The sequence below is a fragment of the Malaclemys terrapin genome, chromosome 10, assembly GCF_027887155.1.
Source record: "Malaclemys terrapin pileata isolate rMalTer1 chromosome 10, rMalTer1.hap1, whole genome shotgun sequence".
NCBI lineage: Eukaryota > Metazoa > Chordata > Testudines > Emydidae > Malaclemys > Malaclemys terrapin.
The window spans coordinates 19,673,697-19,691,300 of NC_071514.1; the positions used below are offsets into that span (position 1 = coordinate 19,673,697).

At 42.6% G+C, this 17,604-nt stretch overlaps 1 protein-coding gene across 1 annotated transcript in view; it reads left to right on the plus strand.

Annotated features, from left to right (window-relative positions):
- ATP8B4 (ATPase phospholipid transporting 8B4 (putative)) overlaps positions 1 to 17,604 on the plus strand; it is a 170,594-nt gene that overhangs the window by 53,731 nt on the left and 99,259 nt on the right. The window contains 1 exon segment of the mRNA XM_054043060.1: positions 10,837 to 10,898. Coding sequence (XP_053899035.1) covers positions 10,837 to 10,898 — 62 coding nt within the window.

Consider the following 17,604-nt stretch of genomic DNA (forward strand, 5'->3'; position numbering starts at 1 on the left):
TACATTTAAAGTAAGCTATCTGGTAAAAAGCCAGGGTTGCTTTGGATTTCTTTAATGTGTGACATTAACAAAACCATTGACAGCAACTAAGTTTTTTTTCTTGAATAAAAATACATGCTGTAACAAGTGGTTTCTCAAAAATAAGTAATTTTACATGTTTCATCTTCAAAGAAAGTCATAAAATGTAATGATGATTGAATGTTGGGCCAAAAATGATTTTTTAATAAAATAAGAATTGAGCATATGTGTCTTAGAAATGGAAAGAGCCTACTGTAGCCAAAGAGTTGAAAATCAAAAATGTTGGGCTAGATTCTGCAACCCTTAGTGACATTGAGTAGCACTTACTTCAGCAAATAGGCTTACTAATTGACACGAGTAAGGTTTTATATTTTTCTGTAACTGAGCTGATTGTTCCCTCAAAATCAGACTAAAATGCTCTTAAGTAACACCTGTGAGCCCCAGATCTGCAAGGTGTGTTCAGTAGTGCTGGAACTAGCTGGGGGTGGTGGCTTGAAGTAGTAATAACAAACACCAAATGCATGGTTTCCATCATAGGCGCCGACTGGAGCACCCACCGGTAGCCGCCCCCATCAGCTCCTCCCACTCCCTCCCAGTACCTCCCGCCCACCGCAAACAGCTGTTCTGTGGCATGCAGGAGGTGCTGGAGGGGAGGGAGTAGGCACCCCCAACCACATTAGGAAGTCTACTCCTCTGGTTTCCATGGCTTCCATCATCTGCACCCCCACAATAAAGTTTGTTCCAGCATCCTGGGTGTGTTCAAGGGGCAAGTGCATGCCTAATGCTTCTTCAAATGCTTGCTTATGTCCATTCTATTCTAAGGTGTGCATGCACCCACGTGCGTGGTTATTAGAGATTTTTGCCTTAGCGGTATCCGTAGGCCCAGTGATGGTGCCCCTTTGAGTGCCGTGCCATGCGTCGGTATATCAGGTGCCTCCAGCTCTACACCCTCTCAGTTCCTTCTTGCAACTCGTGGTGGTTAGTCAGAGTGCCTTTCCTTACATAGCAAGGGCTCGCAGTTTCATCTCTACTGACTCGAGCTTTAGGACCTTTTAAATAGTTTGTTTATAGTAGTTAGAGTTAAGTAGTTGTTAAGTGTAGTTAGTAATTAGAAGTTAGAATCTCAGTGGGGACTTTGCCCCAGGCGGGGCATGCCCGGGTCTCCTGGGTTTAAACCCTGCGTAGACTGAAACAGGCCTATGCCTGTAAGTGACCACCACAGCAGCTGCCTGAAGTGCTTGGGGGAATCACATGTGAAGGACAAGTGCTGTATTTGTAAGAACTTTCGGCCCAGGACTCAGAGGGAGTGGGATATTTGTTTGTGGGCTCTCCTCATGGAGTCTGTCCTTCATCCAGCTTCCAAGCCATCCTGCCAAGACTCACCGAGTATCTCTTCCTGGGACTTGAAGCTCGTGCTGTCGAGGCTCATGGGGCCTCCCTTTGAACCTCTGGCTTCCTGCTCCCTTCTCCTTCTTTCCTGGAAGGTTTCGTTCCTGGTTGCGGTAACGTCTTCCTGCAGGGTGTCTGAGATCAGGGCACTTACTTCAGAACCACCCTATATGGAATTCTGCAAGGATAAGGCCCAGCTGTGGCCACACCCAACATTCCTGCCTGAGGTAGTTTCCTAGTTTCATACTGGCCAGGACATATACTTATCTGTCTTCTTCCCAAAGCCTCATAAATTGGAAGAGGGAGAAGGTTGCACACCCTGGATGTCAGCAGGCCTCTGTCATTCTACATCGACAAAGGACAAAGCCATTTCGCAAGTCAACGTAGCTGTTCGTTGTGGTGGCAGACAGAATGAAAGGTCATCCAGTATCTGCTCAAAGGATTTCGTTCTGGATCATAGCCTACATCTACTGCTATGAGCCGGCCAAAGTGCCTCCACTGGCAATAGTCAAGGCACACTCAACTAGAGCGCAAGCGTCATCAGTGGCCTTCCTGGTTCAGGGGCTGATCCAAGAGATCTGTAGAGCTGCTATCTGGTTGTCTGTCCACATGTTTACTTCCCATTATGCACTTACCCAGCAGGCCTGGGATGATGCTGGCTCTGGCAGAGCAGTGCTGCACACTGTAAGAACATGAATGCTGAGCCCACCTCCATTGACATTGCTTATGAGTAACCTAGAATCGAATCGACATGAGCAAGCTCTTGAAGAAAAAACGGTTACCTACCTTTTCATAATTGTTGTTCTTCAAGATGTGTTGCTCATGTCCATTCCATTACCCACCCTCTTGCCCCTCTGTTGGAGTTGCCGGCAAGAAGGAACTGAGAGGGCATAGGGCTGGCGGTGCCTGATATACCGACGCATGAGCACGGCACTCAAGGGGGCGCCAATGCCAGCCCTACGGATACCGCTAAGGCAAAAATCTCCAATGACTGTGCAAATGGGCACGCACACTCTAGAATGGAATGTACATGAGCAACACATCTCGAAGAACAATAGTTATGAAAAGGTAGTTAACCGTGTTTTAAATGGGCTATTTGTGCTTAATGTTAGACATGAGTTTAAGTAAGTTGCTGAATTGGGGACATAGTGCAGTAAATTAATGTGGATGAGGGAAATACATCAGATTAAATATATCTGGATTTTTTGGATTTTTACAAGGGCTGAAAACTGGCTGAAGGACTACAAACAGTTCACTAAGGATAACCAGCAATGTATTGAGGTGATGGAGATATTTAGATGGATTTCCATGGGGCTGGGGTTAGATTTAGTCTTACCGAACATTGCCATCAGTCAACGTGAAGTGAACTAAAAATGCATATTAATGAATTCAAATGCAGTTTGATACTAAACTGGAAGGAGTTGCTAACAAATAATACAAAAAAAAACCCCTGAGAGGCTAGTAAAAAAAAAATAGTGTCGGAGAAAAACTGAGTTCTCACTATTTTTGTTTAGGTGCAGCAAGTCAGAGGCTTTATTATTAACTCTCACATGTGCAGAGGAGAGAGCAAGTAGGTCTCTCTCTGGTAACTAATTACAGCAAGCATTTATACCTTTCATTACAGAAACTATGAGGGACAGCTGCATTTTGTTTATACATAGGCCATCTTGATATCTCATTTCCTTACTTGTTTTGACTCTTGCCTACATACAATTAGTTTCTATACCTTATCTACACAAGGTCTTCTACACCTTATCTATACTGAGGTCACAATGACTTCTTACACAGCTCTTTCTCACCCGTCTCACACAATCCTCACACAATCCTGGCTTCTACAAATCTCGCGTTATCAGGGTTATCAGGGTCACAGCTAGCTTGACTCTTGCTAACAAAGACTGTCTCTTGCTAACGAAGCCTGACTCTTGCTAACAACCATCATGCATTGCAGTTCCCTTCTGTCAGTTCTTTTCTCTGCTTCCACAACCCCCCCCTTTTGTACTTCTAGTACAACAAACATTCTCAAATCTCTATTTGCATCAAGTCCTGGACTTCAGATTCTAAATTAGATGCTTCAACCTTAGGGGTTTTGATTGGATGCAATGATAATGCATGATTAGCATGAACATGAAAGGTATTACTATTATTACGTCTTTTACAACAACAATAACATAATCCTAAACTAACTAATAACAATACAAGCAATAACATTCCCATAGCAATACTATAATGGGGTTGTTGTACAGCCTTTGTCATAAAGCACAATACATCATATTTAGTACATAAGGTAGATACTCTATAAGCAGTGTGAAAGGCATACTTTTCTACTTGATATACATTTTGAAGCATGTGAATTTGCCCTTGTACCTCAGAGATTTTCTGAATCTCAGGTAACAATGAAAGCAAGTTTTGAAATCTATCAGATAGTAAGCTAGTCCAATTAAGGGTATCTGGAACCTAAGGGCTACTTGAAAAACTCTATCTGCAGGCCAGTAAATGATATGATTGCCTGCAGTGGTAGTGAGATTAAAATGTATGTCTTGTGATATGGTGTCATTAACATACACACAGCTATCATTAGCTTGGAAGAGTAAGTGTCCTGTCAGGGTAGTTCCTTGTCCCCTACCCTCCCAGCAAACGTAGTCATAGACAGTGACAACTTCTCCTGGCTTCAGTTTACGTGTACACTGAAGCTGTGGGGGTTCTAATGGCCAGAATATCCACAGGTTACCTAACCCCATCCAAATGTCAGGTGTAATCCTAGGAGCACTAACTAAAAATCGATTGGGCATACCAGGTGGTCTAATTTCCCAGATGTCTCGATGAATTACCCAATCCCATATGCATCCTCCCCATGGACCCGGCAGGATACGGTATGTGGGAGCCCACACCCCCTGTACCGGTTCATATGCTTGGAAGGAGCACTGAGAACGTCCACACTTCCACCCAGAAAGTTTCCAAGTATGTCTCCATGGCCACAGGTCAGATGGCACTCCTGACGTGTCTGTAAGGGCAGTGGGCCAAGCCTGGTGCTCTAGATCATTCCGAATGGCCATTAGCTGGTCATTCAAGAAATCCTGAATCTCTGAGCATGCTAGATCCCACTGCAATGCCTTCCCAGCCTCAGTGATATTCAATACCATCTCTGTCAGTAACTTCTGGGTCATAGAACTAAGGGCGGAGATAACATGTAACTCACCAACTCCAGCCTGTACCTGGGTTAGTTGTGCTCCAGAAACAAGGCCTATGGCCTTCTCTAGTTGGCCCAATTTCTCATCATTGGAATGTGTAGTACTGTTTGTATCTGGATAAGTTACAGTGGTGGTGGCAAGGGTCAAGGGACTAGTGGTAGGTGTAGTCTTTGTGGTGGCAAGGCGTTTTTGATATTCATCATCTGAAAGCCAATTAGGGAGGGCAGTGCATCCTGAAGGTACCTGTCCATAAGCACAAAGCCCTGATCCTGGAAAGAATCCACCCCACCACTGGACCCCACATTCCCAGGAACGTTCCCCACAGTTCCCTCCTTGCCAATAAACAATACTTCGTTTCTTCCACCAGGGCCAGTTCTTAATGTCTTTTGTAGTTAGAAAGTTCTGGACTTTGGTGGTTTCAGCAGAGCGAGTGTTTCTTCTTTTCTTCTTCAAAAACAGTTGTGATTCACCATAATACAGGGGAGAGGTTACTAGCACTTCACCCTGTACTGGTGTGATTCCTGTAAAAGAATTCAAAGGCACAGTAGATCTGTCAGTGGACAAGGGAGAGGTTACTAGCACTTCACCTTGTCCTCTTTCCCTGTTGTCCAGGAGGCACAGCAGAGCTAGCAGGAGAAACAGGCTGATCAGCAGCTGGAGAATCCTCTCCAGGCAGAGGGGTCTTTTTGCAGTGCGAAGCATGGGTCCAGGTGGGCAGTCCTTGGCACTTCACAGCAGTGTTGGTAGTTAGCAGGACTTGGAAAGGACCTTTCCAGCATGGAGCCAGGGCAGTCTTTCGCTGATGGACCTTTATGTAGACCCAGTCTCCTGGTTCCAGCGAGTGGCAGGGCTGCACAGGATCCTTGGGTAGTGCTTCTTTCACCTGTGTATAGAAAGACTTAACACATTTCATTAGTGCCTGACAATACTTAAGCATTGTGTCATCCATTAAATGAATGTCCATCTGAGCTAGGGTCAGTGGGGGCGCAGTTGGTAGTCTCATCGGGCGCCCTGTCAGAATCTCATGAGGGCTGAGTCCAGTCTTTCGATTGGGAGTGGCCCTCATACTCATTAGTGCCAGAGGAAGGGCATCTGGCCACTTCAAGTTTGTTTCAGCACAAATCTTGGCCAGTTTATTTTTCAGAATTCCATTCTGGCGTTCCACTGTCCCAGCAGACTGCGGATGGTGGGGACAGTGAAGGTTGTGTTGAGTCTGCAAAGCTGCACATAACTCCTTTACAATCTGTCCAGTAAAATGAGTTCCACGGTCACTGTTGATACTCACAGGGATGCCAAATTGTGGTACAAAATCTTTAAGCAGAAGTTTCACAACAGTCCTGGCATCTGCTTTCCTGCAGGGAAAAGCTTCAACCCAATTTGAAAATACATCCACCAAAACCAATACATATTCATAGCCACAACATTTAGACAGTTGAATAAAATCAATCTGAATATTTACAAAAGGTCCCCAAGGGGGAGGGGGAGCTGCCTGCCTAACTTTAACAGCTTTACCAATGTTATGCTGCTGACAAATCACACATTGTTGACAGTAGTGATGTGCAATGACTGGGAACCTGAATGCACACCAATCTCGGTTAACTGCAGCAACCATCCCCCCTTTGCTCACGTGAGCCATTCCGTGGTATACACGAGCAAGATAGGGCATTAGCATCTTCGGTGCAACCAGGCGACCAGCTGGGGCACGCCAAAGATGATCAGGGTGTAGAATACAGCCATTAGCACTCCAAAAACGTTTCTCAGCTGCCGGTGCAGCTTCCTGGATCTTGGCCAGATCCTCAAGGGAGGCTAGTGGAGGCTGTTCAATCAAAGCACAAGTATATTCAGCCTGAGGTGCAGAAAGGGCCGCTGCTTTGGCTGCAGAGTCTGCCAAAGCATTTCCACGGGTAACTTCATCATGAGGGGTCTGGTGAGCTGTACATTTCACGACAGCTATAGCTTTGGGCAATAAAAGGGCATCTAAAAGAGCAGAGACATACAGACTGTTCTTAATAGGAGAACCAGTGGATGTAAGAAAACCTCTATACTTCCAGAGCAACCCATAATCATGTACCACTCCAAAAGCATAACGAGAGTCTGTATAGATTGTAACTGCTTGATCCTGAGCGAGAATGCAGGCTCGAGTTAAAGCCACAAGTTCGGCCACTTGAGCAGAAAACACAGAAGGAAGGAAAGCACTTTCAATAACAGCATGTGCAGAACACACAGCATAACCAGCAACCAATTTGCCCTTAGAATCTCGCAAGCACGAACCATCTACAAAGTAAATAAGATCAGGATTTTGCAAAGGCACATCTAGTAAATCATCTCTTGGACGAGAGAGAACCGATGTCACAGACACACAGTCATGTGGGTCTCCGTCTTTGGGCCCAGGCAACAAGGAGGCAGGATTTAGAACAGGGCAACGAGCCAAAGTAATATGAGATGAAGACAACAAGACAAGCTCATATTTTGTAAGACGAGAAGTGGATAGATGCTGTGTCTTAGATTTTAACAAGAGAGCAGCCACAGCATGAGGAACAGCAACAATCAAAGGAGATCCTAAGACAATAGATTCAGATACCTGAACAGCAAGAGCTGCTGCAGCTACAGCACGCAGGCAAGGGAGAAATCCAGCTGCCACAGCATCTAGGGCAGTACTGTAATAAGCAATGGGACGGTGTTTGTCTCCGTGCCTTTGCGTTAATACAGCCAAAGCAAACCCATTACGCTCATGACAGAAAAGAGTGAATGGTTTAGCATAATCAGGAAGTCCCAGGGCTGGTGCACTGGACAGACTTTGCTTGATAGCAACAAAAGCTTGTTCAGCCTCTGGAGACCAAGGAAGAGGCTCAGGGGTACCTGACTTAGTCAGATCCTGTAAGGGTTTAATCATTGTTGCATAGCCTAAAATCCATTGTCTACAGTACCCAGTCATGCCAAGAAAAGTACGCATTTGAGAAATAGTTCCAGGCCTCTTAAAGGAACCTGGAGTGCATGTGCCACACTTCTAGTAAGATAACGGGTACTTTCCTCAGAGGGATTAGAATCAGGGGAGCTACTGGGAGGCTCAGAATCACCTCTTTGTGGTGAAGAGGAGGCTTCTCTCCCAGGGGAAGAGAGAACAATGTATGCAGCTGATACATGCGGTGGTGAAACTGGCACTGCCGGGTGAGATTCGTTAGCAGACCCAGGCTGTGCAGGGGGAGGAGGCAGCACGGGCTGCTGCTGCTGCTGAATGTTACTGAAGAAATCTAAAATATCCTCAGCAGTTTCCTCCTCACTGTCAGATCTAACTAATTGGGGATAAAGGGGAGCAGAAGGAATTGCTTGAACAGGATTAGGATACACAGGAGCAGAAGGAATCGCTCTAGGGGTTAAACAGCTGGATGCCTTGCATTTAAGCTGTAAATGTTGCACTTGGGCTTTTAACTTTTCCTGGGAGTCCTTTAGACTCCGCACTCGAGACTCGTGGAGTCTCTTTGTTGCTTCCTCCCACCAACAGACAAATTGCTCCCACTGTGTATCAGAGGCTTTTGGTGAAGCCAGAGTTTCTTTAAGGTATTTAAGTTTGTCTAAATCAAAGGTACCTTCTAGTGGACATTGTTTAGATGGATTTGCACGCGTGTAAAGATTCCAATTATCTAAATACCTGCAGGTTTTCGGGCCATAATGTACGTACATGAAATAAGCTGGGGTACCCTTAGGGGGTGAAAGGGAAGACTTAGACTGTCCCCCACCCATTTTCCAATCACACACTCAAAGGGGGAAGGATGCCCTGTCCGCGCTAGCGGCTCATAAATTAAGGACTCTCCCTACAGGGTATTCACACAGGAGTGACTAACGAGGATAGCCATGACCCCCTACACCTCCCTTCAGCAAAGAGCGTCGGCTAATCTCAGAGAGAAAGCGCCGCTTACTCTGTTGCATCCAGTGAGATGGTCAGACTGTCAGTGGCTCACACGGAGAGGAAAAGGGGAGGGAAGATGGGTGCACACACTCCTAGACCCAGGTAGCCTCCTCGCCGGACGATGCCAGGCCGAGTCAACCTACATGGGTCGGATCTCCTAAAAGATCCTCTAGTTACCGGGCTTGCGTTAGAGTAGTTCTGGTCACGAGCCAAAAGACTTCGCAGAGTACTCTGGGCGTCTTCCGGTAACACTCAATTCACACTGTGTACACACAAACACACACACACACACACACACACACACACACACTCCAACATACCAAGGCCTTATACCAGGTACTACTCCTGAGTACCTCCAGGTACTATTCCCAAGTACCTTGATGCATCACTTGAGGCGGTAAAAACCCCTCTTGAGGCAGTAACAACTCCTCAATACAGGTGCAAACCCTATGCACCTAGCATATGCTTACAGGGGGCGGCAAACAATTCCCCTATTACGCCGCTCAGCATCTGACCTTGCTGCACAGTCAATAAGTTCGGATGGCGTGAGCCCAACAGGGGCAGACGGCCCCACGGACAGTCCTCCTCCGACACCCCAATAGAGATTTCAAAAGGTCTCTTACCTCTATTGTGGCGCCATGGGGTTCGAAGGGGAACGATCCGTAGCAGCTGCCGTTGCCTCAGTGGGCGTTGCCATCCCGGACGAGCCCCCAAATTGTCGGAGAAAAACTGAGTTCTCACTATTTTTGTTTAGGTGCAGCAAGTCAGAGGCTTTATTATTAACTCTCACATGTGCAGAGGAGAGAGCAAGTAGGTCTCTCTCTGGTAACTAATTACAGCAAGCATTTATACCTTTCATTACAGAAACTATGAGGGACAGCTGCATTTTGTTTATACATAGGCCATCTTGATATCTCATTTCCTTACTTGTTTTGACTCTTGCCTACATACAATTAGTTTCTATACCTTATCTACACAAGGTCTTCTACACCTTATCTATACTGAGGTCACAATGACTTCTTACACAGCTCTTTCTCACCCGTCTCACACAATCCTCACACAATCCTGGCTTCTACAAATCTCGCGTTATCAGGGTTATCAGGGTCACAGCTAGCTTGACTCTTGCTAACAAAGACTGTCTCTTGCTAACGAAGCCTGACTCTTGCTAACAACCATCATGCATTGCAGTTCCCTTCTGTCAGTTCTTTTCTCTGCTTCCACAATAGGAAAAAACAAAAAATGAAATCCAATTTGGGGAAAATTGCAAACTACAATACATAGGGGAAAATTATCCAAAATACCTATGTTCAGTGGGGAAGAAGATACCTTGAAAATATTAATTCTGAAAAGGACTTACAGAAAGAGGAGGAGTGGACATGATATTAGTGAGTTTAAAATAAAATATGGGAAAAAAAGGGCCAAAGCAATTTTGGGCTAGGGATCATAGTGTTAGGACATGATAGTACTTTTCTAGTGGGTCTTGTGACAGTGCAACAGAAAGACTGTTTGGTCACTCTTGGAAAGATGTAGATAAATTTCAGAGAGTTGTGAAAAGAGCAACAAAAATAGCTAAGGCTGAATGGATAGATTTATGAAGAAAGATTACATGAGCTAAATATGTAAAACTAGTTAAGCAACTATTAAGTGGGAGTGGTACATAATAATTCATAAATATTTGTAAACCAAGAATGAAGAGGAATGATTTAGAATGGTATCAGGGTGGCATAATTTGGAATACTGACATGAAAATAAGAGAAGAATTTTTGTGTGGAATATAAAGGAAAAGTTATTTATAAAAAGTTCTTCCAGTGAAAGTGTCTCTTTTAGGCTATGGGATAGTTTACTAAAGAAAGGCAGAGAAAGACCTTTCTTTAGGCACATAAAACTGGACTGGACAAAGCAGTAGAAAACTTGTTTTTCATTAGCAATGTTATGGACTAGCAGAGCAATTTTCGAACTCTAATATCTATGATTTAATGTATACTTATTTAGTTAGCAACAGTCAATAAATACTTTTATAGGCAATGGCTTGCTAATTTTTATATTAAATGCATAGAATATTGCATATGTTAATTAAGTTATTGTGGGGCAAATGAATACTTTGTTTTTAAAAATGAATTGGTAAACACTAAAGAGTTTATTAAAGCATCATGAAAATTATGTAAAATCAATGTGTGTCATTCTGGTCCCATTGAAGTCAATGGATTTCATGTACAGAGACTGCTTACTTGCTTAAAGTTATCTGTATGCTTAAGTTCCTTGTTTGATAAGGTCCTTATGTTCACTTTTGATAACAAAAAACTAACTAGTATTTTTATGTCCTTAATATTGCAGTTTCGCCATAAGAGTGATAACCAGGTGAACAATCGACAGGCTGAAGTACTCATTGATGGCAGGTAAGAAACAGATTTTAAAGATGGTCAATTTATTTTTAACGTTTAGATCATCTCACCAATATTCAATCACAATTCTTTTGCATTTGCAAACTATAGGGCTATGCAATTGAACCATCAAAATGTTTTTTTCCTATAAGATAAAGAGATTTCACTGAGGAATTTCTTGTTTTGATCCAGTTTTAAGATTCACTCTTTCTCATAATCCATATTCCTGCTGATTTTAATTAGATTTGGTTGTATAGAATGATAGGAGAATTTGAGACCATAGAAATTCTTTAACTCTTATTTTTTTAGTTTCATTTTAATTTTGCTCATTGTGCTTCTGTTGTCTCAAACTTCTTTTAAATTTTTCTTTTAAAGATTCACATGAACAGTCTAGTACATTGACTTTAATTCTATTAAACACAAAAACTACATTAGAAGAACATTATTAAGGTTCAAAGGTTAAGTACTCAAAATTTAGGAAATGCCAGAATTAAGGTTGCCTGTGCATGCTTGTGTTATTTGTTTATATTCAACCTTTGTAATTTGACCTAGTTTCCACTTTTCCGTAGGACTCTTTTTTGATTTTTAGATAATTGAAGATCTCCTGGTTAAGCCAGGGTGGTCTCTTGCCATACTTCCTATCTTTCCTATGCAGTGGGAATTGTTTGCTCTTGTGCCCTTAATAATGTCTCTTTGAAAAACTGCCAACTGTCTTCTATTGTTTTTCTCCTTAGATGTGATCTTACCTACCAACTCCCTCAGGTTGCTAATGTCTGCCTTCTTGAAATCCATTGTCTTTATTTTGCTGATCTCCCTTCTACCATTCCTTAGAATCATGAACTCTATCATTTCATGATCACTTTCATGCAAGCTGCCTTCCACTTTCAAATTCTCAACCAGTTTCTCCCTATTTTTCAAAATCAAATCTAGAACAGCCTCTCCACTGGTAGCTGTCTCAACCTTCTGAAATAAAAAATTGTCTCCAATACATTCCAAGAATTTATTGGATAATCTGTGCCCTGCTGTGTTATTTTCCCAACAAATGTCTGGGTTGTTGAAGTCCCCCATCACCACCAAGTCCTGTGCTTTGGATGATTTTGTTAGCGGTTTAAAAAAAGCCTCATCTACCTCTTCTTCTTGGTTAGGTGGTCTGTAGTAGACCCCTACCATGACATCACCCGTGTTTTTTACCCCTTTTATCCTTACCCAGAGACTTTCAACAAGTCTGTCTCCTATTTCCATCTCAGTCCTCTATTCAGCTCCCAAAAGGGATGCTTTCCTTTAAATCCTTTTCCAGATCCAGTTTGATCTGATAATCATATCTCTTCCATACGGTGTGGCTGCACAGGACATCTGCCACAAGTTTTACATAGTGTGTTGCAACATTAGGTAATGGTGTCTGTACTCCCAGACTTGCTGTGGAGAAGGCGAAAAACGCCACCCCATCTTGTCCAATCTGGTTGTGAGGGAAAAACTCCTTCCCAGCCCCACAAGGAAACGGGCAAAATTCTCTTTAGTTTTCGCCATTATTTTTCCTGATACAACATTAGATCTTGGATCATTGTTTTAATCCATTTTGATAAATAAAATACTTAAGACATAGTTTTCATGATTTCTCGTTGCAGAAGAAATCTTTCTCTCTCTCTCTCTCTTTATATATATATATATATATAGAGAGAGAGAGAGAGAGAGTTTTCCATCTGTTTTCAGTTCCTCTGAACTGAAAGGAAAAATGAATTATAGACAATTTTGAATTTTTGTTTACATTTTCCTTTTATTACTTGAGAAATGATGAATGTGGTGTTTGGTTTTGAGGTTTAAGCTCTCTCTCTCACATACAGGAAGAGGTGGGGGTCAGGAAAACGTTAGGGGCAGCATTCTAATCCTCACATGGACCATTTCCTCGAACAGGAAAACATCAGTACATAGCTTGTAAACTCTTTGGGACAGAGATCATCTTTTTATTCAATGTGTGTACAGTACCTAGCACGGTGGGGTCTTTATCCATGACTGGGGCTCCTGGGTGCCAGTGGGACAATAGAAATAATTAATAACCATGTTATGAGCAGGGTGAAACCTTGTTACAGGTCAAATTAAAACCTCGCTGAGATTGACAGGTGTGAACATCTCCTTCAGTTATCATAACTATAAGGATAAGTCCATCACAAACTCCTGTCTAAGCAAAAGAGGTTGTGAACCCACCCAGGAGAATTTGGAGTGAGGGGGTGGAGGCATTTTGTGGCATAGTGGTTTGGGTGGGTGAGGGAAGGTGGAACACACAGAAACTGAGAACAGACAGAACAGAGAGAGGCAGAGGCAAAAACCAAGAAAGCCAAGCAGTAGCCAGTGAACACAGTGTGTTCATAGAAACTATAGAGCGAGCTTTTGGGTCTGTTGTCTAAAGAGGCTTGTTGCTGTAAACTCCCTTTGTTTTGGGTTCCTCCTGCATTCAGAAAAGCTGGACTTAAGCACATGTACATTCTTTGTAAGTAAACAAGATTACATCAAAGAAAGTAACAAACTCCCATCAATTTCTACATCCAACAGGATTATACCTAGGGCCCTGAACTTTGACTCGCTGCTTGGGTCAAAAAGGGGCAACAATAATAACTATGAAAGCAATCAAAGTCATTATAATGCTGTATCAGGGGGTAGCCATGTTAGTCTGTATCTACAAAAACAACAAGGAGTCTGGTGGCACCTTAAAGACTAACAGATTTATTTGGGCATAAGCTTTCGTGGGTAAAAACCTCACTTCTTCGGATGCATAGAGTGAAAGTTACAGATGCAGGCATTATACATTATAGTTCTGTGTCACTCTCCTGCCAGGTATCTTTACCATTTCCTCTTTTTCCACATAGAATTCAAACGCCTTCTCATTCTTAAAGTTCTGCCCAGCCTATCCATCACCTGTTGCCTCCCACTGCACCTTGCACATTCTTCTCTCTCTGTCGCTCCCTTTATCTGTTCATCCTGTTCTCATCTTAGTACCCCTTTCATGCTGCTTCTTATGTTTGGAGCAATATTCTGGTCACCATCAATGAAATCCTGGCCCCACTGAAGTCATGAGAATTTTGCCTTAGACCTCAAAGAGGCCAGGATTTCATCCTAAGCGTCCTCACTCTCTTCCTTCTAATCCCCTCTCAAAACCAACTTGTTTCGTCGTCTCCTCTTTGTGTGCTGTTTGCAGCTGCCCCTCAGTCCCTGCTAAAACTTACAGCTTATCTGTTTGCTCACTATAAAACACAAACATTTTGTGTAACACAACTCAACTGTTAGTGGTTGACTTCATAGTCATAACGTTCTTTTAACATAATTTTTTGTAAATAAAGATTAAGCTCCTCCTACTAGGAAGGTCCAATATACAACGCTCAAGATATATCCTACTAAGTGAAAAAATGCCCATCTGAGCAAGAGCTGTGGTATAATGCCAGAAGCAAGGGACTCAGAGCTGGGAACATCTGAGTTCTAATCCTGCCACTAATGGTGTTTCCCTTTCAGTGTCTTGGGTTAATCACTTAGGCCCATGTTCAGCAAAAAGTGCTTAAATCCTACTGATATCAATGCTTATGGGAGGAAGGCTTGTCCAATGGTTAGGGCACTAGTCTGGCATTCTGGAGACCTGGTTTCAATTCCCTGCTTTGTCACAGATTTCCTGTGTGACCTTGTGCAAGTCACGTAGGCCCTGTCTACACTGAAAAGTTAAGGCGGCCCAGATACGTCATTGAGGAGTGTGAAAAATTTATACCCCTGAGCGATGTAGTTAAGCTTACCTAACCCCTGATGTAGGCAGCGCTAGGTCTTACATCGACCTAGCTACCACCACTTTGGAAGGTGGATTAACTACAGTGATGGGAGAACCCATCTGTAAAATGGGTACTGGTAAAAAAAAAAATTTGACTAAAATTATATCAAAATAAAATACTCTTATTCTGAAAATAAGAGTATCCAGACACAGACTTGCACCAAAATAACTAAAGGTGTGAATTACAACCGATTCAGTTATTTTTAGTTCCAGTTACCCTGAGAATTCAAGAATGTCTGGGTTCCATTTGAGAGCTTCCAATTTTTAAAAAAATGAAAGATTCTTTAAGTTAACAAATATTTTTCTTTTAAAACTGTTATAACAAGGAAAGGAAAGAATCAAAGAGAAATTGGAAGTTTTCTTTTGGCTCCTAGAATTCCTTACAGATTTCTCTAGCTTGACTGCTTCCTAACTCCAGTCATTGGGATGTGCATTCAGCCACCCTTCTGGAATATTCCAGTGTCAGTACTTCATCAGATAAGAGGTTTCTATTATGTAAAGACCTGATTTTTGCCACTTTGTGCATAAAACTCCACCAATTTGAACTGGAGTTCTGCTTTCAAATCCTAAGAGAAGTTGGCCCTTTATCACTGAATGGCTATCTTCTCTGAGCCCTGGTCTACACTGGGGGGGGGGATCGATCTAAGTTACACAACTTCAGCTACACGAATAACGTAGCTGAAGTCGATGTACTTAGATCGACTTACTGTGGTGTCTTCACCATGGTGAGTCGACTGCTGCTGCTCTCCCGTCGACTCTGCCTGTGCCTCTTGCGGCACTGGAGTACAGGAGTCGACGGGAGAGGGCTGGGGGGTCAACTTATCGCATCTAGACTAGACGTGATAAATCGATCCCCACTGGATCAATCACTGCCTGCCGATCCGGTGGATAGTGTAGACATACCCTGAGAGAGGAAGAGGACTAAGGTTGGGAAGCATAAGCTGTCAGAAGCTAGCTTTTTCAGTAGGCTGAATACTCAATTCCTAATATCTTTCCTTGAGTCACATGCCATGTTTTGTCATACACAGAAATCCCTCCTTTTGCGATTTCTAAACTGGATTACTGCAGTCTGCTCTAATTAGGGACTTCTCGGAAACTAACACTGGTGCAGAATACAGTGATGATATCAGCTCTAGGGATATTTTACCCATCCCTTTTCAACTGCCCAGGCTTCTTACTGACTTTCAAGTGCAATTAAATGTTAAGGTGTACTTTAAAAATCCAGTAAATAAAAACATGTTTAGGAAGTCTTTTCTTTTTGCTGAGGTATACATTTTTTAAATAAAAAAGGTCTCTTTAGACTAAACCTCTAAGGACCAAGATCCTATTAATTCAGTGTTTGGCTTGTGGAAAAAACAGCTAACTATCATTTTACCTTTCTAGCCAAGACATATAATAATTTTGTGTGGTTAAAAAAAAACCCATTCTAAACAATATAGTGAAGACATTTAATAGGTTTCTGTTTAGAAACAAACAAAAGCCAGCCAAATCTTTTGCCTTTCAGTTTCTTGTAGCTGAAACCATGGTTTTTAAATTAAACAACAGATCTTTACAGAATTATAGGAGCCAAGCATGTGTACTGGAATGCAGAATTTGGCCCTTACAATTTGCAGTTACTTTTTAGATTACGCTATTTCTAGAACAGGATAAAATTTGGCCTCTAAATTACTTGATAGTGTCTGCTTAATTGTCGACACAGTTTGACAGCATTTTTGTGGACAAGTGCACAGCATTTTTCAGCGTCTCTTCTCCTTTGTGACCTCTTCCCCCTTGCCCTCCTCCACTCATGTACCATATGTGCTATGCATAATATTCATCAATGTTTGCAGTGAGTGTAGTGTAAGGTGAGAACTCACCAGTCTTGGTATCTTCAGACTGCTGTACAGTATAGGAAGTTTATACTTGTCTCTAACATAAAGATTTTGTGAATAGATAGCTGCTGCCACGAAAGATTCCCATGCAAATTTCCTCTTAAAAATGTCCTTGCATTATATGCCATAGTAAATTTCATGCTGCTTTCATTAATGACGCATGTAAGTCATACAGAGAGCAATAATGAAAAGCAGTCCTGTCATTTCTGAATTTTTTATGTTGTCATAATTGCAATTATATCCTATGTATCATACAAGTAAAATTTGAATAAGGAGGATCCTTAATGGGAAGAGCATTACGGACAATCTCTAGTCTTGCTCTTTTCATCTCTTCTTTTGAGAAGAAGTGTTTTACAAACTGCTCTCCCAGGAGATTTGACAAACTGGCAGCACTGTCACTTTTTCATTAACAACAGATTGCATTATTAAATAGTTTGGAAATCTAAGAACACCAAGTGACTGGACCCATTTGCCCTTATATAGTAAATTATGAGGATAGTTTTCCATCTGCAAGAGCAGTTCCCTTGCCCAAGTGGTCCTGTTCATGTAGAGAGATGTTTTTGCATATATGTAGGCTCTTTAGAGAGAATTTGCTCTCTCTTCTGGCACTTGTTTTTAGAAGTGAAGCAAAAATGTTCTTTCTTTGGTGTGAAAGTCAGTTATGTTTCTCACTGCCAAATTATTATTTCATAAAGGGAACAGGCTATCAGTAGGAGAAATTTATATTATCATATTTATATCAGAACACCACAGTGATCTGAATTAAGGTTTATTAATATATATCAGGGGTGGCCAACCTGAGCCTGAGAAAGAGCCAGAATTTACCAATGTGCATTGCCAAAGAGCCACAGTAACATGTCAGCAGCCCCCCGTCAGCTCCCTCCCCACCCCCAGTGTCTCCCACCCACCAGCAGCACAGCCGATCAGCACATAACCCTCCATCCCTGCGCCTCTCACCTGCCACGATCAGCTGTTTTGTGGTGTGCAGGAGGCTCAGGGGTGGGGGGGGGGGAAGGAGGAGCAAGGTCACGGCAGATTCAGGGGA